Source organism: Podarcis vaucheri (assembly GCF_965113315.1).
Source record: "Podarcis vaucheri genome assembly, chromosome: 2".
Lineage (NCBI taxonomy): Eukaryota > Metazoa > Chordata > Lepidosauria > Squamata > Lacertidae > Podarcis > Podarcis vaucheri.
This window is the reverse complement of record NC_138760.1, coordinates 89,461,194-89,485,773: the sequence shown is the minus strand read 5'-3', so window position 1 is coordinate 89,485,773 and position 24,580 is coordinate 89,461,194. Positions and strand designations below refer to the sequence as shown.

The following is a 24,580-nucleotide window of genomic DNA, read 5'->3' as shown; positions in this document are numbered from 1 at the left end:
GTTAGTGACTGTGCTGTGTGCCAGCCCCCTCCTCCAACCTGGGGAATTGTGGTTGTCATATCAGCCAGCCCTCAGGTCTGTGACTGATGCTGTTGAATGCCAGGTCGGTCCAGAATAAAATCTCCCTCATCCATTATCTGATTATGGATGAGGAGGCTGAAACCTGGGTGGGTGAGCAGGGTGGAGTTGGTCTCACCCAGCTGTGCCCACCTGGGCATTCAGTGCAGCATCAGGCTAGACTTGAGGGTCAGGGAGGGGGAGTTGCTGTGGTTTATAGAGAGTCTCTCTCTATCTCCAGGCTCTTTGTCCAGTCCAGGGGGTGGGAATATAGTGCGTGTGTTCCTGGCATTGGACAATTGGGACAGATTAGGGATTCTGCTGGTTTGCCGTCTGCCTCGCTGCCCAGCCATCTCCCCGCCTGAGCGGACAGAACTGGTCTCGGAGAACGTATTGGGTACTCCTAGACTGCTGGTTCTGGGAGACTTCAACGTTCATGCCAAGGCAGCTGGCTCTGGGGCAGCTCACGACTTCATGGCTGCCATGACAACCATGGGGCTGTCCCAACATGTCCCCGGCACAAAGCACATGGCAGGCCACACTCTGGACTTTGTTTTCTTGACTGGGCAGAAAGAGGGTGATTTGAATGTGGGGGACATTGATCCCCTACATTGTTTAACATCTACATGAAACCCCTGGGTGAGGTTATCTGGAGGTTTGGAGTATGTTGTCAGCTGCGTGCTGATGACACTTAGCTCTATTTCTCCTTTATATCTGCAGGCGAGGCCTCAGCGGCCTGGAGTGTCTGCCATCAGCTTCGACTGGTGGCTCAGCTACGCCACTATGTGGACAGGGATAACTTAACTACTGTGGTCTATGCTATGGTAACCTCAAGGTTAGATTACTGAAATGTGTTATACATAGGTCTGCCTCTGAAGACTGTTCAGAAACTTCAGCTACTGCAGAATTCAGCGGCCAGGTTGCTCACCGGAGCAAGATGATTTGAGCATTTTACACCAGTCCTGGTCCGACTGCACTGGCTACCAATTAGTTTCTGGGCCCAATTAAAAGTACTGGTTTTGACCTATAAAGCCTCAAATGGCTCGGGAACACAATACTTCAAGGACCACTCCTTCCCATATGAACCTACCCAAAACCTGAGATCATCTTCTGAGGCCGTTCTTCATGTGCCGCTGCCTTGAGAGGTCCAGAGGGTAGCAACACAAGAATGGGCCTTCTCTGCAGTGGCTCCCCGTCTGTGGAATGCTCTTCCCAGGGAAGTTCACCTGGTGCCTTCATTATACACCTTTAGGCACCAGGTAGAAACGTTCCTTTTTAACCAGGCCTTTGGTTGATCTGATTGACATCCTATGCCCTTTTAAAATGTGGCTTTTGGAGGGGGGATTATTGGGTTGTTGTTTTTATTTTGATTGTGTATTTTGTCGTTTTATGTTTTGATTTTATTTTGTGAATCACCCTGAGACCCCCGGGTATAGGGCGGCATATAAGTTCAGTACTTACTTAATAACTAACTAACTAAATATAAATATATAAATAGATATCCATGCAGCAACCAGTGCAAAAAGGTACCATCCCAGAAAAAAGATGCTGAATATAATCTTGATAAAGTAGGATCCCAATTCAAGTTCCTAGATAAAAGTACGAAGCATAAAATAGATCTTCCACATTGCATCCTGAGTCAGATGAGTCCAGCAGTACTGGCCATCAATCATGGCCATCAATGACATACTCTGAGAATAGCCATAAAGGCTTGCTTGAGCTTGGAAGAAGCAAGATTAAACCAAATAGGAGCTCTACAGTGGTTATCTTTACATAGTCAAGTTCAGCTGGAAGCTTTTGAACTTAAAACTCAGTCTTTTTGAAAACAGACAATTTTAAGAGCAATAATTTTAGCACCTGTGATTTGGATAATCAAAGAGTATATAGAGCAGGGATAGGGAACCTCGGGGGCCAGGGGCTAAATGCAGCCCTCCAGACCTTTCTAGTTGTCCCTCAGGACTCTGTCCAGGCCACACTATTTTTGCCTGCCTGGAATGTTTCCTTGAATAGTGCAAATGCCTCTCATTCTGGGGGGAGGGAGCTTTGTCTGTAAAAACCTCTGGCATTTGTGCAGCTGGAATATAAATCTATTGTAGAAAGGTAAGATTTACATGCATTTGCATGCCTGCTTTTGCATACAGCCCTTGGGCCGGAAAGGTTTCCTGCCCCTGATGTTGAGAGAGTTTATTTTATCTCAAGAGTTTCCTGGAGAGCCAATTCTATAACTTGAGGTATCATAAGATAATAAGAATCTTATTGTATCTGAAGTTTTTAAAAACTGTTAATTAAAAACTGGGCCACAATTGAAGGAAGTCCAACTTCTTCATAAATTAGAGCTGATGGAATACCAGGGGTACTAATTGGTGCAGAAGGCATCTTAAGTCCTAAAAATGCATAGCTCTTAGTTTTCCTTACAGTCTCCATTATGACAGCTGCTGACTGTATGGTTTAGGTCAGTGTTTCTTCCCAGCTGGGGCCCCCAGGATATTCCAGCCACCACCCCCCCCCGGTGAAAATTACATAAATGGGGGGGGGCACAGCATGAGGCTCGGGGGCAACAGAGTGAAGTGAGAAGAAGAGAAAAAAATCTTTTTCTAAAAAAAATATATCCTGATTGGCTGGCTATATGCTTGGCCAATAACAAGCAGGTAAGGGGGTGGCCTAGCGCTTCTTTTTGCCATGTGCATTTTCTTGGAGCAGTCCTGGTTTGTTTCCAGCCGGAGAGGGTGATCACTGAGGTTCCCGTTTTGACCACTGCTTGTAGCAGTTGCCAGTGCCAGTGGCATCCTGGGACAGACTCTGCAAGTTGCTGGGGTGCAATCCACCTCAGCACCTAGCAGATCAGGGATCCACCCCAGAGCCTAGCCAATAAGGTCTGGTGCTGCTGACTTGTATCTAGTAAATTACTAAGTGTCTACTCAGAAGAAAGCCACACTGACCTCGGTGGGCCTTACTCCCAGGTGAAGGTGTGTGGGGCTATAGTGTTTTATCTAGGCAGCCAGGGCTCCTCTGGATGAGAAGATCGTTTTGCACCAGGTCAGTGAGGACCACTTGGGACAGTCCCGGATTTACAGAAATCATCTCAGTTTCTGATTTGATTCCAGAATGCCCTGCTTTTCCTTAGGACATTCCTATTTTCACCGGAAAAATGTTGAAGGGTATCTGACCCCAGAGCCATCTGAAGGCAGCCCTGTGTAGGGAAGTTTATTTAATGTTTAATGTTTTATTATGTTTTTTATATATGTTGAAAGCTGCCCAGAGTGACTGGGGCAACCCAGTCTGATAGGTGGGGTATAAATAGTAAAAGTATTATTATGGAATACAACATCTCTATTTTCATCGGAGAAATGTTGGAGGGTATGGTTTTGGACTGTAATCTGTAGGTTCCCCCCTCTTTGTCTAATAACTGGAGTCAAATAAGTGTTGTTTACTTTTTGTAATATGTGAAAGATGGATCTCCTTTGGGAGGTTCTGGACTCTCCTTCCTTGGAGATTTCTAAGCAGAGGTTGGATGGCCACCTGTCATGTATGCTTTAGCTGAGTTTCCTACTTTGCAGAGGGTTGCACTAGAAAGATTACACTTTGGATCCCTTCCAGCTCTTATGATTCTTTGTTTTTTCTGCTTTAACAATATTTTATTGTGTTCCTACCATTTAATGTAAGGGACGTGGGTGGCGCTGTGGGTAAAACCTCAGTGCCTAGGACTTGCCGATCGCATGGTCGGCGGTTCGAATCCCCGCGGCGGGGTGAGCTCCCGTCGTTCGGTCCCAGCTCCTGCCCACCTAGCAGTTCGAAAGTACCCCTAAGTGCAAGTAGATAAATAGGTACCGCTTTATAGCGGGAAGGTAAACGGCGTCTCCGTGTGCTGCGCTGGTGCTGGCTCGCCAGAGCAGCTTCATCACGCTGGCCACGTGACCCGGAAGTGTGTCCGGACAGCGCTGGCCCCCGGCCTCTTAAGTGAGATGGGCACACAACCCTAGAGTCAGACAAGACTGGCCCTTACGGGCAGGGGTACCTTTACCTTTACCATTTAATGTAATTGTATTTGGTATGAATTATAAAATATACTCTATTTACAAACAAAACATTTAAATAGCTACTTTTCTACCGGTAGGACCATGGGGGGGGGGAGGGGCACATGAAGGAAACAAGGTCTGAAAGGGGCCATGGTCGGCAAAAGGTTGAAAAACACTGGTTTAGGTAGTTGTTACCACCTTGGCCTTCATTGTGGCAAACTCCAAACTGTTTGGGCCTCTGGAGTAATTGGAATATATTGGCCCAAAACTAAATGCTGAATTTGACTTTACTCATGATGTACTTAAACTAGTCCAGCTGATCACCAAAGGTTGAATTTGCAGCAGGGCACGGAGGATTTATATAAAGCCCGAAACTGAGATGCGTCGTTGGCTCGTCACTAGGAAGCTCTGGCTCTGTGGATGTTTACAAAGCATGTGATCCTTCTGAGTCTTCAGGAGTCCTTAGTCATGCCTTGGTGGTAGAAGTGCTTGAACTGGCCAAGGCTGTATATCGAATAGCATGAGGCAGCCACTCTTGAACAATTGACTCTCCTAATTGTGGCTGTCACATGGACTTATTAAGTATTTCTCACAAGTGACTCAAAAAAAATACTTTTCAATTTAAGTATTCATCCTTGCTTTGTGTGAGCAATGCTACCTGTTAGAATTCAGTAAGAAGCAAAAGTCCTGTTAACTGTCTCGGGTTTATTTTGCTGCAAGAGAGAATGCTGGGGCAATATCTGAGGTGTCTAAAGGAACAGTTATTAAGCAAATTTTCAGGTTAGTAACAAGTTGACTTAAGGCAGGATATTCTGATTATCTTAGTATCGGTCTTAATATTTTTGAGCTGCTTCATGAAAGATGCCTATATCACATGCCCATTTCTTAAGTAGACAATTTCAGTACCAAAATGTTTGAGGCTATTACAGTTCGTGCTTTTGCAACAGAATTATAATGCCTCAAGTTGCCTTGTGCCTGACAAAATCGTTCAGAGGGAAGGGGCAAGGCTTCTTTGACGAGCGGTAATAGCAAAACTGATCTGCAGTCACTAGTGTTTCCTTGGAAATTGTGCAGTTAGAGGAATTAGCTTCTGGTTGCGAATGCTTCGGGTTACGAACTCTGCTAACCCAGAAGTAGCTGCTCCTTGTTGCGAACTTTGCCCCAGGATGCGAACGGAAATCGCGTGGGGAGGGGGGAGGCACGTGCGCAGGGGGAGGCCCCATTAGCAAAAACGCGCCTCAGGATAAGAACAGTTTCAGCTTAAGAACGGACCTCCAGAAGGAATTAAATTCAACTCACCCATTTTTTAGTACAGTGGTACCTCTGGTTAAGAACTTAATTTGTTCTGGAAGTCCGTTCTTAACCTGAAATTGTACTTAACCTGAAGCACCACTTTAGCTAATGGGGCCTCCCGCTGCTGCCACGCCACCGCTGCGTGATTTCTGTTCTCATCCTGAAGTAAAGTTCTTAACCCGAGGTACTACTTCCGGGTTAGCAGAGTCTGTAACCCGAAGTGTCTGTAACCTGAGGTACCACTGTACAGGAATTCAGTTACGTGGATGCTTCCACATACTAGTTGTTCTTGTGTAGCTCCTCTTAAGCTAGTTGGCTCAAATGCAATGCTGTTGCTGTGAATAGCGAACAGGAGACATGAGACACCTTGTAACCAAATTCATTAGCTCTTTCAATGTGTCTAGATGGCAAACAAAGTGTGTACCAAGCATGACTTTTTCCACCTTAAAAAATGTTGGGTGGCCAACATGCTCTGTAACTCTTTTCTAGTTTCTTTTTTGTGGTCAATAACACTCTCTCATAAGCAGTACTGCTTGTGCTGCTGCACTGCTAGTGTTCCTTGGTTGTGTGGGGTTTTTAAGACTGAATGCCTCAAACAGGAATGCAGTGTTTGAAATTAGCCAAGTGGCAGGCGCATTTGGCACCAGGCTTTTGGCCACTTGTAGCCAAGTGAGGATGCCTGGGGGCCAGGCTGGTGCCTGACATCTCCATCATCTGGGGATCATTGGAGCTAGATTGTTTTCACACACTAATACCATATCCTGTAGAATTTTATCAGTTATATTTTATCTGCACAATCGGAATAAATTTCTGGAACCAAATTGCTTTTATTGTGCAGCCTAAGCAGGAGTAGTCACCATTAAGAAAAAGAGATTGGAATAGGCCCTGGATCAAGTAGCTTTTCTCCTTTAAGTTCTAAAAGCTCTTAAATCAGCTCAAAGTTGTCATCTGAACTGAGAATCATTATCAATCAGCCCATCATTTTAAAAAATAAGACTTTAGAGCTGTCTTTGGCAACTGCAGCCTTGGTTTAAGGAGCCATTTGGCGCCTAACTTGTATACAGTTGTACCTCGGAAGTCGAACAGAATCCGTTCCAGAAGTCCATTCGACTTCTGAAACGTTTGGAAACCAAGGCATGGCTTCTGATTGTTTTCCGATTGCGCAGGTGCACCGGAAACAATAGCGGAAGCTGCACTGGATGTTCAGCTTCCAAAAGAACGTTTGAAAACCAAAACACTCACTCCCGGTTTCTGATCATTTGGGAGCCAGAACTTTCGACTCCCAAGGCATTCGGGAGCCGAGGTACAACTGTATCTGAGTTTCTCACACTGCAGGAATGGGAAGCTTATGTGGTAGTGCTTTTGTGCAGCTCAAAAGAGAATTTCTGTAGAACTATTTCAAGCTGCATTTCTGCATATAATTTCAAAAGCATGAAGCAAGTAAAAATTCCTGGATACTTTAGGTGATTTCTTAAAAATGATTTCACTTAAGAGTCTGGCTGTGCACTTAGATCTTGAAGTAAGAGTTGCCTTGGATTTGTCAGTGTGGAAAATCAGAGTTCTAGAACAGGGGTTGGGAACCTCTGGTGTGCTGGATCCTGACCTCACCCACCTACTGTGGACCACTTGGAAGAGGGTGGGACTGCCCTCCTGTTATTCTCCTGACACTATGATGCAGGGCTTGAAATTAGCAGGGCACCAAGTGCATTTTTCATCTAAAGATTCTCCATTTGTGAGCACTTCAAAAAATCTGGGTGCCATTTTTGGGCCTTTCTGACGCTCAAGGATTATTGAAATGTATGTGCTTTGAAGCCTCAAAGTACCGTATTTTTTGCTCTATAAGACTCACTTCTTCCCTCCTAAAAAGTAAGGGGAAATGTGTGTGCGTCTTATGGAGTGAATGCAGGCTGCGCAGCTATCACATAATCCAGAACAGGAAGAGGGATTGCTGCTTTCACTGCGCAGCGATCCCTCTTGCTGTTCTGGCTTCTGAGATTCAGAATATTTTTTTTCTTGTTTTCCTCCTCCAAAAACTAGGTGCGTCTTGTGGTCTGGTGCGTCTTATAGAGCGAAAAATACGGTATTCCTGCTCTCTGCTAAGGATAGACAATATTCTAAGGAGTTTAACAATAAAGAATAGAGTGTTTTGAAAACTGAAGTACGGTACCAATATATTTTTTTTAACACCAAATAAAACGAGTATTAACAATTTCTGCTAAAAATGTGATATTAACAATGTGTCACTTATGTCAATTGCATATTAGTTCATGTTTATCAAAATAATAAATAGTGTGGGCCTAATATGGTACACAGGATGGAAATTTCCCTTGCCTGCAGTACAGGTTTACAGCAATGAGTCTGTTGCACAATGTCTGGGTCCCTTAAGTGCCAGCTAAAACAACAAATTCTAAGGAACTGAATACAAATACTAGTTTGTGCATTCAATGAGCAAGCCCAGTGATTAACCATTGGCGTACTTTTTTTTTTTTAAAGAAGCTGCAAAAGGCTGCTGTCATAAGCTATCAGTGCAGCATAGCAATCTCTGGTGTATGAATTGCATATAGAACTTTTGGTTAATTGCTGCTTGCCCCTTGTGATATTTTCCTCTTCTACATTTGCTGACCAGCTGAACTTTATAGCTGTTTTATGAACTACTTACAGATGCTGCTATCTTGACAATAGTGACTGTCCAGCATTTAAAGAACTGTGAAACCTTTTCCTTGCTCCTGTGCCTTCATTGGTTCTTCTTAAAAGCCCCTGCTCTCCTTCATCCTGCTTCCTTTGGAAGAAGCTGCTTGCGAAAGCTTCCTTGCTGCCTGTTTTCATTCTCCAGCACTTGGTATACAGACATTGCAAAGCGTTGCAACTAACTGCCAGTGGGCCACTGTAGATCGAAGGGGTTTTTATCCCTGAAGGGTGTGTGTAAACCTGAATCTTGTTGAGCATTTCTTTTCTCCCTATGCAATAGCCAAACCGCTTTCTAAACTTGTTATAGATCTTTTGGTGAAAATTAAGACTTTTGAACTGGAGTCCTTGCTGCAGAGTCTAATCTGGTTAGTAATGCATGATTCATGCATAGAATAGGGGTAAGATGAGACTCTTTGTTCTTTCACAAGGGATAATCCTTGTGAAATCTGAAGCCTAGAGAGGACTGAAGTTGCAGTGTGCATAGTAGCATTGACTAAGACTGTTAGCATTCAGGCAGCTGGATAAAAAAAAAATGTATGTTGCATGCAAGCCATTGTTAATCATTGGGATTCTTCATTATTAGATAGTGTGGCAGCCTAGTTTCCCCGTCAAGCAACTTTTTGCTGCTCTTGGTTGAATACGTTTTATTTCCTTACTACTTGTGTTTCATGGCCAGACTTTCCCAGAACTTGAAGAGCCTGATGGGTCCTCATGTTTTCTAGTCATAAGAGTAGGCCAAACCCTACGGGTTTAACAAGTATGTATCTGAAGAGGCAGTACGTACCTGTTAACCTAGGTTGAAGCCACACAACCTGCTCATCGGTTGTCCTGTACTTTGAGATGCTGCAAGCAGCAAATGAGCTGCGTATTTTTTTAAAAAATAGTATTCTCTCTCTTTTTTTGGTCCAGTAAGTGCACTTGGAACAGATCTTCTGAACCCTTGAACAATGACTTCTAGGAAGAAAGTATTACTCAAAGTCATCATCCTTGGCGACTCGGGGTAAGTGGAGCCTCAACAAAGTGGTGTCTGTTACTATTGGATGTAGCACAGTGTTTGCTGCATCTTAAAATGCTCACTTGAAATGCATATGACTGGGGTAGTTGGATGCTCTTTACAAACCTATCTATCTTACCTGTGAAGCTGCCTAAGTTCTGTTTGCTTTACTGGAACTGTATAAATTGCTGTGCAGCATCAATGAGCCATGCAGAATCCAGGAAAACACTTGTTGAAATGCAAATTGTTGCTGCCATGGAATTGTGATCAAAAGTAAAGGAAGCAACTTGGCCTGCAGCGTTGCATGTGTTGTGTGAATTACCACAAAAGGGAGAAGTGGATTTAGGTTTTGAAACAAGTTCAAGAATAATGAAGAAAATAATAAAAATAAATAAACCAGTACTCCACTTTCAGTCCGTAGTTGCTGGGGAAACTTGTTTAAATGCTCAAATTACACGGATACTTTTTTCTTTTCTTTTTTTAACAAAAACTCACAACCCTGGTAGAATTAAGACTATTTTTTGTTGTAGAGTAATTCTTCAGTCAGATGGTGTGTAAACTTAAAAACAACTATATTGTTGCTGCCTGATCTAACCTTCAGTGCTGAATAAATTGTCAAAACATCCTACCTGCATTATGCTGCCTAGGCAATTAACAGCTTCGCCTACATATTGCATGACTGAGGAAATCCAGGCTTTTTGGAGCTTCCCACAAGAGAGAGAGCAGATGTGCGACAGAAAAATCAATGATCATAAAGCTCTACCAGTTCTCTTAAGAGCAGTGCTCTAGGCATTAAAGCAGCGCGGTACCAACCATGCTGTCATAGAATACCAAAGAGATGCTTAATGCAAAAGGATAGGTTTTTTGTGAGTAAAGCTATTTCACAACTGTCAGTGGAAAAGCAGTTTCATATTTGCTGCCTGGAATGTAACGTGACCCAAATTCTACTCTTAATAAACAGATCTGATGTCACTTGGCCCAGGCTTCTGAAAGATGTTGTGGCCATCTTGAGTACATCTCTGCAAAAGAGATTGGCCGCTGCAGTCATAGTTGTGAAATAGCAAATTCTGCTAATGTGCCACACCAGCCTCTCAGTCGATAGAGTGAAGCTTCCTTAAACAATCTGTTGTACACACACATGATCTTCTATCATACTAGGGGAAGGGTGTAAGTGAAAGACCAAAACTATGCCATCTATACTAATTTCCTTTCCTCAGTTACAAACTGTTCACATATTTTCATACCCTGTATCGCCTAATAGGCAGAGTTGCTTCAATAGAAAATAAATTTGGGCCACATCTCGATACTGGTCTTGTGAAAGAGCTTACTTCAGCACCTAAAAATACTAATGGAATTAAAGCCTAGTCCAGTAGAGACACAAGGCTTTCAGCACAATTTGCTGTTTTAATTCCACATTTGCGAAGGTTGGCATGTTGAAACAAATCCTTTATTTTCCAGACAAAGAATATACCACCCACCTTACTGATTTGAATACATTTGATGTATTCATCTAATCATTATATTTGAAGGTGCTGCTTCAGATAGCTCATGCAACCTCTCTGAGCCTCTTTTGTTTCTGTTATTCTGTGGGATAACTTGTTCCTGACCCTAATTCAACCTCAAATTATTAAAGGGATGTATTGGAGGGTGAACTATTTTTTTCATAAGTAGAATGCTTAACACGGGGCTGAATTGTCTTATTTTTTTAGGGTTTTATGTTGCTTTTCAAAAACACTTGAAACTAACTTAAAAACATGTATTTAAAAATGCATGTTAAACAGCAGGATACAAAAATTTTCAGGAAGACCAAAAAAGAGCTATACTGTAATTGAAAACTGAGCAATGGCATTTCAAGATCAAGATCATTTCAGTAAAAAACAGATGGCAATAAAAACACTCAAAGCCCACTTAAAAGCAAACTGACAGGCTTTGGGTGCTTCCAGACTGTTGCTATTTTCAGGTGAAATTCTATTGTGGCAAATTCAAGATAATGCAGTTAAAGTTGATTTTGAGGTCTTGCTCAACTAACTGTTTCAACAAAAGATCATACTTTTTGCAAGAAGGAAAGTGACAGGCAAATGCACTGGCGAGGAGGGTGACATTTGCTTGGTGCGACATCTTCTGATCTCTCTGTGAACAAATTAAGATGTATTCTCAGTTAAATGGGTTATGTGGAAGTGATCCCAGATGCACCTAAATACAGAGCCACCACTGAAATGACCCCTGAGAGGAGTTAGTTGTTTGGATTTCTTTACCTTTTTCATTTATATCCTGCTATTTTTACATCATGAAACCCAATGCAATGTAGGTGCTTTCCAAACAGTCTTACATGCAGACCCAGACCAGACTCTGACCTGTTAGCTTCAGCAAAGTGGTGGTCTCACGTACCTTCAGATCTAAGGTGGGGTCGACATCCTGTCATCCCGTGTCCCCCCCCCTCCCTGGTTGATGGGACTGCAGCTTTTCATCATCCCTGACCATTGGCAATGCCAGCTGGGGCTTATTGGAATTGGGAGTCCCACAACATTTGGAGAGTCGAAAGTTTGCCACCAATGCACCAGCGTTTTAGTTGTAGTCCTAAGGATTAAAACACTCCTGAATAAATCCAAAAGTGATGCAGGGTAACTTGGATTCTTCTGTAAATGGAATATGGCTGTATATTGTGTGTGCACAACAACATGTATTCTTTGTATCCTTATGGCTTTTCTCTCTTCCTCCTCCCATAGGGTGGGAAAGACATCTCTCATGAACCAGTATGTGAACAAGAAATTCAGTAACCAGTACAAAGCTACAATAGGAGCCGACTTCCTCACAAAGGAAGTGATGGTGGATGACAGGCTAGTCACAATGCAGGTAAGAATTGTATCCGTTGCATTTCTGCAACTTGCAGAGATCCACAAATTGTATTTTGTGTTTAGGTGTTTATAATCTGCTTTTCTGCTAGACAGCATTGATAGGGCTAACAGCATGGTAGGGAGGAACACCCAGTTCGAAAGAGCCAGTCACACCAGGCCCTGCATTGATGCTTGGAAAGCAATAGGATGATTGACTGGTGGTCCCAAGGCTCAGCACACTATTGAGAACATGTCTTGTTCTTCTTGAGCCTCTGGAGGAGGCAGTGGCCAACGTGAGTGTGCGTGAGAGACAGAGACCCTTGATGCGTTGACACGAGCGGAAAAGAATCCAGATCTTACTAGGGATGGCATATTTGATAGTTGGACAACTATTCTAAACTAGCCATTGTCAAATATCTACAGAATACTTAAATTATATTACGGTGTCTTGTTAGTAGCGACAGAAGTGAGAGTGGCTTGCCCCTTACCCTGCGGTGCCAGAGGGCAAATTGAGTAGCATCACAAAACTTTTCCCTCTGGCAACCTGCTCTAATGTTGGGCATCTCCCAGCAAGACCACAAGCAAAAACAACCCTGAGCAAAACCAATTAGATGAAATTTAACAGATAGATGTGAAGTCCTGCATCTAGGTAGAAAAAAATCAGAGGCACAAGTATAGGATGCAGGAGAGCTGAGGAGGAGAGGCTTATTTTCTGTCACGCAGACTAAAAACTAGCCTAATCTTATATAGCTCAGCATGGCATGGAGCTTCCCCTGCATGGCCTGCAATTTTTTGAACTGGGTGGGGTGGGGAATGGCTTGTAATTCTAGATGGCCCTGTTTTGTTTAAGGGGTAAGGGCACTTCCTTCCCACATTTGACAGGCTGCTTCAAATTCACTTGCCAAACTATTGGCACTATTGGTCTTTAAGAACCTACTCTCCATTAGGGGCATGCTGATACTTTTTCCAAAGGCATGAATGTGTTCCTTCCAAATTTGTATGACATTCTGACAAGCAGCGTTATGGCATTGAGGAACTTCAGTCAGTATGATTTTGAGGCCTGATCTGAGCTTGTCCCTAAGAGTTCTTCTCCAATGTCTTGCAGATATGGGATACAGCAGGGCAGGAACGGTTTCAGTCTCTGGGAGTAGCCTTCTACAGAGGAGCAGACTGCTGCGTGCTGGTGTTTGATGTAACGGCTCCCAACACATTTAAAACTCTCGACAGCTGGCGAGATGAGTTTCTCATTCAAGCCAGTCCGCGGGATCCTGAGAACTTTCCTTTTGTTGTGCTGGGAAACAAGATTGACCTTGAAAACAGACAAGTAAGCTGGTTGATGCATACTGTGGTGTTTAATTAGAATAATTATCAAAGCAAATATTCTGAATCTACCGCCATTAACCAGGATCTCCTAAGGATGCTAAACTGAATCCTGTCTGCAGAAGCCTGCTATTTTTAAATAGTGAAGAGAAAACAATGGGAGGGGGGGGGAAATGGGGAGAATAGTTGGTGAACAATGTTTCCTGGGGATTCTGGGAAACATGGAGTTTTACATTTAGCATGGCAAATTGCTGTGCTTTTTGGCAGTGAAAAAGATGGCTGGTACGGACATGGAAGATGAATGCGGTTGACTCTTGGTAATTATAAAGAGCTTAAAAGAGTTTGCTTCTATTACAGGTTACTACAAAACGAGCACAGGCCTGGTGCTACAGCAAAAACAATATCCCTTATTTTGAAACCAGTGCCAAGGAGGCCATTAACGTGGAACAGGCTTTCCAAACAATTGCACGAAATGCACTTAAGCAGGTATGAGTTCTAGTGCCCTCTTCTGGCAGTCCGGTCCTTATTCTATATGCAATATCAAACTAGGCGATGGCTGGAGATTGGTGATGGAGGCACTGATGCCATTGTGCACTGGCATTTGTCCAATATGTTTTCTAGTTGAACAGGATTCTGAAACATTGCAAAAACTTGTTTTCAAAGGCAAAAGTGGGATGAACATACATCCCCATAGGCAAGTGATGCCTCTTACGTCATCAACAGTTGGAATTGTGTGTTTCAGTTCATGGCACTTCAACAATAATAATAATAATATAATAATAATAATTTATTTATACCCTGCCCATCTGGCTGTGTTTCCCCAGCCACTCTGGGCAGCTTCCAACAAAACACTAAAATACAATAACCTATTCAACATTAAAAGCTTCCCTAAACAGGGCTGCCTTCAGATCTCTTCTAAAAGTTTGGTAGTTATTTTTCTCTTTGACATCTGGTGGGAGGGCGTTCCACAGGGCGGGTGCCACCACCAAGAAGGCCCTCTGCCTGGTTTTCTGTAACTTGGCTTCTCGCAGCGAGGGAACCACCAGAAGGCCCTTGGCACTGGACCTCAGTGTCCAGGCAGAACGATGGAGATGGAGACCCTCCTTCAGGTATACTGGACCGAGGCCATTTAGGGCTTTAAAGGTCAGCATCAACACTTTGAATTGTGCTCGGAAACATACTGGGAGTCAGTGTAGGTCTTTCAAGACCAGTGTTATATGATCTCAGTGGCTGCTCTCAGTCACTAGCTGCCGCATTCTGGATTAGTTGTAGTTTCACTTTCAAAGAGCGCATTGCAGTAGTCCAAGCGAGAGATAACTAGAGCATGCACCACTCTGGCGAGACAGTCTGCAGGCAGGTAGGGTCTCATCCTGCGTACCAGATGGAGCTGATAAACAGCTGCCCTGGACACAGAATTGACCTGCGCCTCCATGGACAGCTGTGAGTCCAGAATGACTGCACCTGGTTTTTACATTGCACCTTCACCTGTCATAAACTGTAGTATTAATTTGGTTCCATCCAAGTTAGGAAGACTTTGCTTTGCTTGCTTCCTCCAGAGAACAGGAGTTGGGGAAGCAGGTATTGGACATGATGGTGAAGTGGTGCTATTAGCACCCACTTAGTTGAATAAAAGGACCAAATTGTAGTTGGTGACATTTTCTTTCTTTCATTATAGGAAACTGAAGTGGAGCTTTACAACGAATTTCCTGAACCTATCAAACTAGACAAGAATGACCGGGCGAAAGCCTCTGCGGAGAGCTGCAGCTGCTGAGGTGGGGCTGGAGGGGTTGAGAACAGTCCTTCACAAACAGATATCACACTTAGGCCTTCAAACACATACACACACAGCCCCTCTTCTGTGTAAAAAGCGAAACAAGATCCTATTTTCAGTGGCCAAAATCACCCATTTTACCATGAACAACTTGTAAGCCCATTCCTTTACACGCCTCCCATGTCCCTACATCCCATCTCATTATTTCATGGTAGCAGACCTTTCTCCTAGTTTTAAAAAGAGGAAACTATGTTTGGAACTTAAGCTACTTCCAGGTGTCCCAGCGGAAAGAAATTGTGTACAGAATCTGTAACAATTTACCTTTTAATGTCTTGTGTTTCCCCTGTGAAGGCTGCAACTGGAAAGGCTGATTACTCATAGTTCATTGCAAGCTCAGCATTCGATCCAACTAGGTTGAGTTTTGTATGTATCTGTTAATGCTTGTTACTTTTAACTAATCAGATCTTTTTACAGTATCCACGTATTATGTAATGGCTTCTTTAGGAGAAATCTTATAGTACATGTTAATATATGCAACCAATTAAAATGTATAAATTAGTGTAAAATTCTTGAATTACATGTTTAAGTACTGAAACACAGGTTGTTTAGGAAGTGAACAGGACACTTGTGGAATGCCGTGTGCTAGCAACACATGTCCAGATAGAGGCAGTATTCTGTACAGTAGAAGCAAGAATTATGTAAACATTTTTATTGATTTTAAGAGCCAAAAAGCTTCATCTTCTGGAAAAATATTGTCTGGCTTCTTTGTAGCTAAATCTTCAAAGGATGATTTGCATAACCTTGCACACTGGATTATTGGACTTAAAAAGAAAAATTAAATACAGCTTTCAGAATGATCACTTTGTTTGCCTTTTACCACCACCACCACCACCCTTCATGATTTAATTCTGCAAATGTAAAGAGGAATCTAACATGTCTGTCTTGTAGAACAATCTCCATATGGGTTGTGATGGTCATTCTTGGTGACTAAGAGCACCTTCCCCTTTCTCTCTTACTGTCACTAGTCTGGATTTTCTGGATGGAAACTTGGCAACTTTGTTCTGCCCTCTCCTTGTTCTTGCATTTGTAGCTTTCTTAAATGGAGCCCTTCTACTGTTTTTTCCCAGAGGTCTACATTCTAGTATGTAGGCAGAGCTCTTCTGTAAAGAAACATGCCAATAAACTTAACAAGAACAAAACTTCTTGCTCCTGTTTCTATTTTTATCACCTTACTGAAACTGAAGCTCCTGAGCTAATTTTAATCTCTTCTTGTTCACTGCCCACTTTTAACTGTTCTATTACTTCCCTTTAGCATAACCTTAGCCAGCCAGGGAAAGGGTAGAATGAAGCAGAAATCTCAGTTACTGCTTTCAACAGTGTGGAAGTAAAGCTGTGCTGCTTTAATATTTTTAATTCTTGTAAGGGAAAAGTTGTGACAGCAAACATTAACATGCTTAGACTTACCATGCTAATTCTCATCATGAGCTATATTGGATAGTTTCTGTGGCTTGACATTGACCTTGTTTGCATGTAAGCTAAGCCAAACCATGGCTTAGCATGAATGAACAAATGCGTTCCTGGAGTTTCTGCTTAAAGCCATCTCCCAAACGCCCCGTCCTGTTACTGCCAGCTACCCAGAACTATGCCAAGGTTTGGCATTGCATCTGAGTCCATTTTCGAGGTTTGTTGTTCTTGGCTTGCTGTTCATGGCTTGAGCAGAAACCAACCACAACCACAGGTTCATACAATGCTAAACCCTGACTTATTCCTATGCAGCACAGCAGGACCAGAGAAGCAGCACAGTGTTTGCATTCTGCATCCCAGGAACCCACACACCTGCATATTTCTGCTAAGCCATGGTTTGTCTTAGCACTGAGTGCAAACTGGGCCATTGTCTTGTGCAGCTAACTAATTGCCTGGAGAACAATAGAGCTCTCATTGTTGTACCTCAGTTTCTTGTTCCATACCAGAAGGAACAGATATTTAGTTCCTCCATTCTGTAGTTTGTATATGTTGTTTAACAGAAATGGGGTCAAGTCCTTGCTGTAAAATGTAGGACGGATTGTTTTAATTCAATAGCTGGCTCCAAAACCTTACCACTATATAGGCCACTAGCCATATAGATGACTCATGAAAGCGTTAGATTCAAGGCATCTCATGTGTGGAGTATCCCTCCAAAATTAAACACGGATAAAAATACTGAGCACTTCTGCTTCTCTGAACATCGGCAGTGCTGAAACCGTGCATTCATGGTAGTGGGTTGTGTATGAGGTCAATGTGATTTTCAAAAAGCCTTGAGCTCTAGAAAGCAAGCACAGTTAATTGGTAGTATTTCAGAGTAAAATTATTCTATAGCGGGAGAGACTTAGAACATTTCTCAAGGAGCTGCTGCTGTTCTTTATCCTCCGGGCATTCAGTGATGGTGCTCACCTCCAATGCCAGGAATAATTGGATGATCTAGGCCAGCATATAATGTCTCTTCTTCTGTTACCATCTACGCACAGGCCTTCTGGGAGGGTTATTGTCAGTAGGATTGTTGCAATGTCCCACCTTTATGCCTTTGACAAGGTGGATCGAGAACTGTTTTTTTCCAGTGCAGATTGCTGTACACTTGTTCTGCCTGTGCAGCTAGTTTCTTTGCCTTGTCAAAACATCCACCCATGGCTATATGGTATATGAATGCCACAAAATGGATATGTGCTATGGTTGTTGCAATATGGATTGGGCTCCTCTAAATTTCCTTGCCTCTTTCATAGTCTAGGGTTTCTTCTCAGAAATGTTCTCTTTGTCTTCCAAAAGAGGTTTGCAGCTGATTTACTTCATAGCTGCGCTGCGATGGCACAGCCTTTTCTGCCGTTGCAGGTTTCAGTGTATCCAGCTGCTTCAGTATCTTCAAGCGTACTTCACTGATCAAACTAAATTGCCACTTGAAAAGCATGACTTGTTCAAAACCGCATCTTGTAACACCAGCCCTCCCAGGACTCCAGTGAAGTAGAAGCTGACAAATCAAAACAACCCAGGAGGAACTGAAAATGTCATAGCAGAACCCACTATTAATTTCTGTGTTGTGAACACCAAGAATGCTTACGAATTATAAAATTGTCATGGCAACAAGTCTTCACTCATGGATGTAAAACCATTGACAGCTGCCCTCCAATATACCTTCAGGAAACTTCTGCTGTGATACAGGGGATGGCTGTTGCCATTGTGGTATAGTTAGAAAATGCTGCTGAACTTGGAGTGGCTATTTTGCTTTGGACCCGCGCTCTCACTTATACCATAGTTCTGTAGCAATTGGAATGGTCTGATCACTGTCTTCGATCTACATTCTTTCAAAAGCATATTGATGGACCCTCATTAGAAAACCTCATATTTGCTCTGTGATGACTTGAATTGGCATCAGTGGGTGGGACCCCAGGGAAGGGTTTCTGGTCTAGCAGAGGCATCTTTTAACAGAAGAGAGTTTTGTTGATTCAAAGCCCCCCCCCCAAAAAAAAAAAACAGGGTGGAAGTTGGTGGTGGTACAGGGGTAATCAGCAAAAAGGGCTCCCCCCAACTGATTCCTTTTATTAGATCAAAAGCTGTTTTGGACCAGCTGATTCAATGAAAAGTTCATATTAATGATTTCATTTCTAGTAACTGGTCCATAATGAATTCCTAGGCATAGAACAATTTGGATTTTCTATAGCCTTCCCCATCATTGTCACTTGAGTATCCTTAAATATCAGCTAGAATCTTTTGGAAATTGGAGTTGGAAGACTAGACAAAATAGGTTAGCTTTTTTCTTGGGAGTCTGCCTGTTTGGGGGAATGCAATGTCCTGTATAGGACATAGGAATGTAGTAGATAATGATATCCTGCATGTCAACTGAAATTTTATTTTTTCTGGGTTCTAACAAGGCTTGACATGCATGGCAACTGGGCATGTCCTCTGTCAATTCCGCACACATGCAAAGCTGCTATGGTTCAAAATGGAAAAAGCAGGAGCTAATAATGCATTGACAGAGCAGTAAACTCTTGGATTGACCATGTATTCCAAATCACCAATGCCACTAGCCCCAAAGCAGTTTGGAATAAAATTTATTAAAACTTCTGAGTGCTGTGCATCTTTAACACATGTAATAAGAAGGGCTAGGAAGTTATGGAAGCCATTCAAGGGAAGTAACAGGCCTACTCTATTGCCTTGGTCAGAAGAAGAGGAGGAGTTTGGATTTGATATCCCACGTTATCACTACCCGAAGGAGTCTCAATGCGGCTAACATTCTCCTTTCCTTTCCTCCCCCACAACAAACACGCTGTGAGGTGAGTGGGGCTGAGAGACTTCAGAGAAGTGTGACTAGCCCAAGGTCACCCAGCAGCTGCATGTGGAGGAGCGGAGATGTGAACCCGGTTCCCCAGATTACGAGACTGCCGCTCCTAACCACTACACCACACTGGGTTGGTAATTCTTTAGCTTGTTTATTAACACTCCCTTTTCTCTAGTGGGTTCCATGTGGAAATTTGGCCAACCTATAAGCTGATGCTCTTTGGCATTTCCATATTTTACACTGTACTCCCTATTATTGGGGATGTGTGTATACTGTGATTCCATCAGAGCCTGGGGGAAAGTGTAGAATTCAGTTTTGTAAGGCTGTCAAGGCTTGGTTTCCAGACCTTTGATTATCTTGGTCGCCCTCCTCTGAACACGTTCCAACTTGTCAACATCCTTCTTAAATTGTGGTGCCCAGAACTGGATGCAGTACTCTAGGTGTAATCCAAGGCAGAACAGAGCAGGACTACTGCTTCCCTTGACTGGGACATTACTGTTGATGCAGCCTAGAGTAGCATTATTTTTTTTGCTGATACATCACACTGTTGACTCATGTTAAGCTTGTGGTCTACTAAGATCCTTTTCACATGTACTACTGGCAAGCCAGGTGTTCCCCATCTTATGTTTGCAACTGGTTATTCGTGCCTAAGTTTATTCCTTACATTTGTCTCTATTGAATTTCATTTTATTAGTTTAGGTCTAGTTCTCCAATCTGTTAAGATCATACTGAATCCTGATTCTGTCTTCTGCAGCATTAGCTACCACTCCCAGTTTCATGTCATCTGCAAATTGGATTATCTTATCCTTGATTTGTCCAAGTCATTTATAAAGATGTTGAACAGCAACAGGCACAGGACAGAACCCTGTGGCATCCCACTTGTCACTTTTCCAAGAGACAAGGAACCATTAGTGAGCACTCTGGGTTCGGTGAGTCAAGGAGCTACAAATCCATCTAACAGGTACCATGTCTAGCCCACACTTTACCAGCTTCTCCACATCATGGGGGACTTTGTCAAAAGCCTTTCTGAAATCAAGATACACCATGTCCACAGTATTCCCCTGATCCATCAAGCTTGTAACTCCATAAAAAAAAAGAAATAAGATTCGTCTGGCATGACATGTTTTTGAGCAACCCATGTTGGGTTTTTCCTTTTCTAAGTGCTTACAGATGGACAGTTTAATTATCTGTTCTAGTATCAATGTCCTGGTATCAATGTCAAACTGACCAGTCGGTAGTTACCTGGATGCATGGGGATTTGAACTCTGCTTCTCAAACAAAAGTTAGATGAGAAGCAGTGTGGTGATATGGTCTCAGCTTTGAAGGTTTTAAAAATAAAATCCCCACGGTTCACCAACGTGCTTTTTTTAAACATCTACATAGAAACCTCTGGCTGTTCTAAGGCATAACCAATGGGTTTAAAAGCGATCCTTTGCTTAAGAGCAGAAGAGGCTGTGGTAAACCGAGGTCCACCTCGTCCCAACATGCTTTGCAAGACGTCTACGGGGGTGGGCTCTTCCCCAGAGCGCGGTTTTTACCTCCTGCACAGAACTGCTGTTTTTTAAAGCCGTGCAAGAGGGAGGCAGGGCGAGCGAAATGGCGGATAAAATAATAAGACATGGGAGGAGGAGGAGGAGGAGGAGGAGGACGGGTGTCAGATTTATCGAAAGTGGGAGGGGGAGCGAGAAAGCAAGCTGCGGAGCTCGAGGGTTTGAATTGCCTCCCTCCCCCCTTTCCCTTTTGGCATAAGAAGCAAATCAAATTCAAGGCAAAGGAAGGTGGGGGTAACTTTTCCTGCGCAGGAGGATGCAGTTGAAAGTGGGTGTAACGCGCCTGCTTCCCTCCCTCCCAGAGCGATCGTGAACCAGCTTTAAAAGGTGGCAGCAGAGAAGAGGCTTTGATGGAGTAGGCGGATTCCATGGCTAAAAAGCTCCCTCGTCTTCAGTAACCGCGCTGAGTTGCTTTCGTTTTCTTCCCTGCATGAAGATCTCTCTCTCTCCCCACCCCCCCAATCTAAAAAGAAACGTCCCCCTCCTACACACACACACATTTTACACAGTGCTCTTGGCAACACTGGCTAGGGCTGTCTGCACTTCTAAAGCAGAGGTGGTGCCGCCCCGCCCCCCTTTCCCTGTCAGCCCCTTCCTATGGGGGGGCAGGGGGCATATGCGCCCCCCTTATTTAAATGCGTCCGGATTGGGCGCCCTCTCAGATAGCTTATAAACTAACGTGGGTAAAAGGGAATTTAAATTCTGCCCAAATTGGGGGGCGGGAAGGAGACTTAGCAGGCGGGATAAATCCATGGCATCCCGCGTGCGGAGCAAGATGCCTCCTGCCGCCAGTAGCTGCTCCCCGAAGGAAGTGTCCGTTGCCACCCAATCTGTTTCCAATCAAATCCGGAAAAGGAGAGGGGGGGGGGAACCAAGGTGCGCCTTGGCTGAAAAGGAGCCGCTGCACCAAACCGCCCCCACCCCGCGGCGCTGATCTTCTCCCCGTTTTGCACGCCTCCGATTATCGCTTTCTTTTAACCAGAAACTAAAGGGCGCCGCCCCCTCCCTAGGTAGCTCGAAGTGGGGTGCGGAGTAGCCCGGAGAGACTTCTCGCGGCTAGACTTTACATACCCTCTTATCTCCGGGTGCCTTGCAATGTTACCCGCGTCTTTAAAGACAAGTGGCAAGATCCTGAAAACATCCTCCATATTCATTTCCCCGCACGAAGCCCAAGTTGAGACATGGCCACCCCAACCCCATCTAACAGGAGTTACCGAGGCTGATATAATGAACTCGCAAATATAAATATATACAAACTCAAAAGCAATAAAGTGAGTGGGCACCCAACGCCTTCTCTGCAGGCTCCTTCACCTGGTTGTTCAAGAATCGCCCCCCCCCCACCTTCGCTTCATCGGTTGTTTCACCAATTTGGGCATTTCCTATGGTAAATATACATCGCGCCTCCTCGCCCCCCAAAAGCAGCACAAATAGCAGCGCCCCTTTGCCCTTCCATACCACTTCATACTAGAGACCAAACGCGTCTCCGTCGGGAGTGCCTGCGTGGTAGGGGGAGGGCTTGCAACCCCCTCTAGCTCAAACTGGAAGGTGCTGCCGCCCTACAACCGAGGATCCCTGGGCGGCCAAATCCTGCCCTCTCTGAGCCCCGCAACCCCTTGAGTCACGGCCCCTCCAGATCGGGCGGGGACCCCCCTGGAATGAGCTCCACAGCTCCGTTGCTGCTGCAGCCGACCACGTGAGGGCGTCCAGTGTGTTAGTTGCAACAAATTAACCCTGGGCTAGTCACCCCCCCGAGGGTCGCCGGCGCCCCACGACCGGCCAGCGGCACGCGGCGCCCTCTTCTCTACCGGGTCCGCGCGTTGGCCGTGCCGTGCGGATCCCTCGGGGCCCCCCAGAGCCCTCCATACAGGGCGCCCCCATCCTCTGCCTTCCCCCAGCATAGGGTGCGCCCTTAAAATCGCCTCCAGGGAACCTTTCCCAGCCCCGGGAGGCTGCGGCGCCCGGGCAGCTCCGTCAGGCACCGTCGGGAGCAGCCGCTGGCGCCGGCAGCCCGACCCTAGGCCGCCGGACGCGGGCGGGAGAGCTCGCCGAAGGGGCCACAAAAAGCACAACTTGGAGCCGGCCTCCTCGCTGCCTGTTGTTGTTCTCAACGTGGTCCGCCCCTGGCGCATATAAAGAGCTGTGGCGGAGCCCGCCCAGGCAGACGGCTTTCTCTCGGGCGAAGCAGAGGCGAGCTGTGCTTGGCTACCGCGTTTGCTGCTGCTTCCCGAGCGCGCACACGAGCCTGGTCTTTTTTCTCTTGCGGAGAGCGCCGTACCGCTTTATCCGGCATGTCTGTTGAGCTGGAAGAAGCCGACCTGCCCCTGGCCGAGGCGGAAGAGGCGCCTCTGGCTCCGGAGAAGAAAGGCGCCGCCAAGAAAGCCAAAGGCGGCGGCGGCGGCTCGGTGTTGTCGCCCTCCAAGAAGAAGAAAAATAGCAAGAAGAAGAACCAGCCGGGCAAGTACAGCCAGCTGGTGGTGGAGGCGATCCGCAAGCTGGGCGAGCGCAACGGCTCTTCGCTGGCCAAGATCTACAACGAAGCCAAGAAAGTGGCCTGGTTCGACCAGCAGAACGGGCGCACCTACCTCAAGTACTCCATCAAGGCGCTGGTGCAGAACGACACTTTGCTGCAGGTGAAGGGCACGGGCGCCAACGGCTCCTTCAAGCTCAACAGGAAGAAGCTGGAGGGCGGAGAAGGGGGCGCCGGAGCAGGAGGCGGGGGCGCCTCGCACGCCAAGTCACACAAGAAGGCGGTGGCCGTGCCCGCGTCGCGCAAGGTCGAGAAGAAGCCCGTGGCCAAGAGCAAAAAGCTGGAGAAGAAGTCGCACAAGAAAGGCGCCGGCGGGGCCGCCGCCAAGAAGGACAAGGTGAAAGCCAAGAAGGCGGCCAAGAAGACGGCCGCCTCGCCCAGCGCCAAGAAGGTGAAGAAGTCGGCCAAGCCCAAGGCGCTCAAGAGCAGGAAATGAATGAGGCGCAGGTGGAGAGGGCAGGGGGCCCTGGACTTGTGGAGCCTCGAGACATTGTGACTTATTGCTCTCAGCACAGCCATGTTACCCGGTTTCGTTTCTGTAGCTTTTTCTTTTTTGGGGGGTGAGGGGTGGGCGTGGGTTGGAGGCGCACCTTTTCTTCATAGCCGCCTGTTCCTTGGAGGGGAGAGGAATACGTTATTCGCCCCAGCCCTTTATTTTATTTTTTTAATAAAGAGGGGATGACTTGAGGGATTGTGCGGGGTTCTTTTGTTTTTTAATTTGGAATAGTTTATTTTTTTCCTGCCCCCCCTTCCCCGAAAAATATGGAGGATAGGCGGCTACGCTTCCCTGCTTGCCCCTGGTTCTCCATGCTCACGGGGGCGTTTTGGCTGCCTTCCGAAAGTTTCCCCGGCGGTCGTGGCCGCCCCTCGGATGCCGCTGCGGCGCCATGGCAACGGCTTTGCAAGGGCGTCTGGACTTTTCCCTTTAAAAAGGCGCTTCTCGGGATGCAGGGAGGGAGGGGAGAAATGGGGAGCGGTTGGGACCAAGCGGGGTTGTGGCGGGGTGCTTTTTTATTTCGTTTTTGCCTTTGAGAGGCCTGCACAGCCATTACCGGGCGGGATGCGTAGATGCTCAGTTCTAGGGAAGGTGGGGATCGGAGGGGATCTCCCTCCTCTCCTGGAAGATCATCACACTGCCTTCAAAGGTGTCTTGCCTTCGGTAGCCTTTCCCCTCCGCACTTGTGTTTTTTTGTTCAATAAATCGTTTAAAATGCTTTTTTTTCA

The 24,580-nt window shown here is 45.3% G+C and overlaps 2 protein-coding genes across 2 annotated transcripts in view; both read left to right on the top strand.

Annotated features, from left to right (window-relative positions):
* RAB7A (RAB7A, member RAS oncogene family) overlaps positions 1-16,172 on the top strand; it is a 28,622-nt gene extending 12,450 nt beyond the window's left edge. The window contains exons 2-6 of the mRNA XM_082210776.1: positions 8,964-9,054; positions 11,775-11,901; positions 12,988-13,206; positions 13,560-13,688; positions 14,878-16,172. Of these exons, the coding sequence (XP_082066902.1) occupies positions 9,002-9,054; positions 11,775-11,901; positions 12,988-13,206; positions 13,560-13,688; positions 14,878-14,973 (624 nt within the window). The 5' untranslated portion in view covers positions 8,964-9,001 and the 3' untranslated portion in view covers positions 14,974-16,172. The remainder of the gene's footprint in view (positions 1-8,963; positions 9,055-11,774; positions 11,902-12,987; positions 13,207-13,559; positions 13,689-14,877) is intronic.
* A 6,800-nt stretch (positions 16,173-22,972) lies between these two features.
* Positions 22,973-24,580, top strand: H1-10 (H1.10 linker histone). The gene has a single exon (XM_082213738.1). It carries the CDS (start codon positions 23,118-23,120, stop codon positions 23,790-23,792), a length of 675 nt encoding a protein of 224 aa, XP_082069864.1. The 5' UTR covers positions 22,973-23,117; the 3' UTR covers positions 23,793-24,580.

Coding starts and splice junctions, on each gene's coding strand:
- H1-10 (XM_082213738.1), top strand. CDS start 23,118: ATGTCTGTTGAGCTGGAAGAAGCCGACCTGCCCCTGGCCGAGGCGGAA.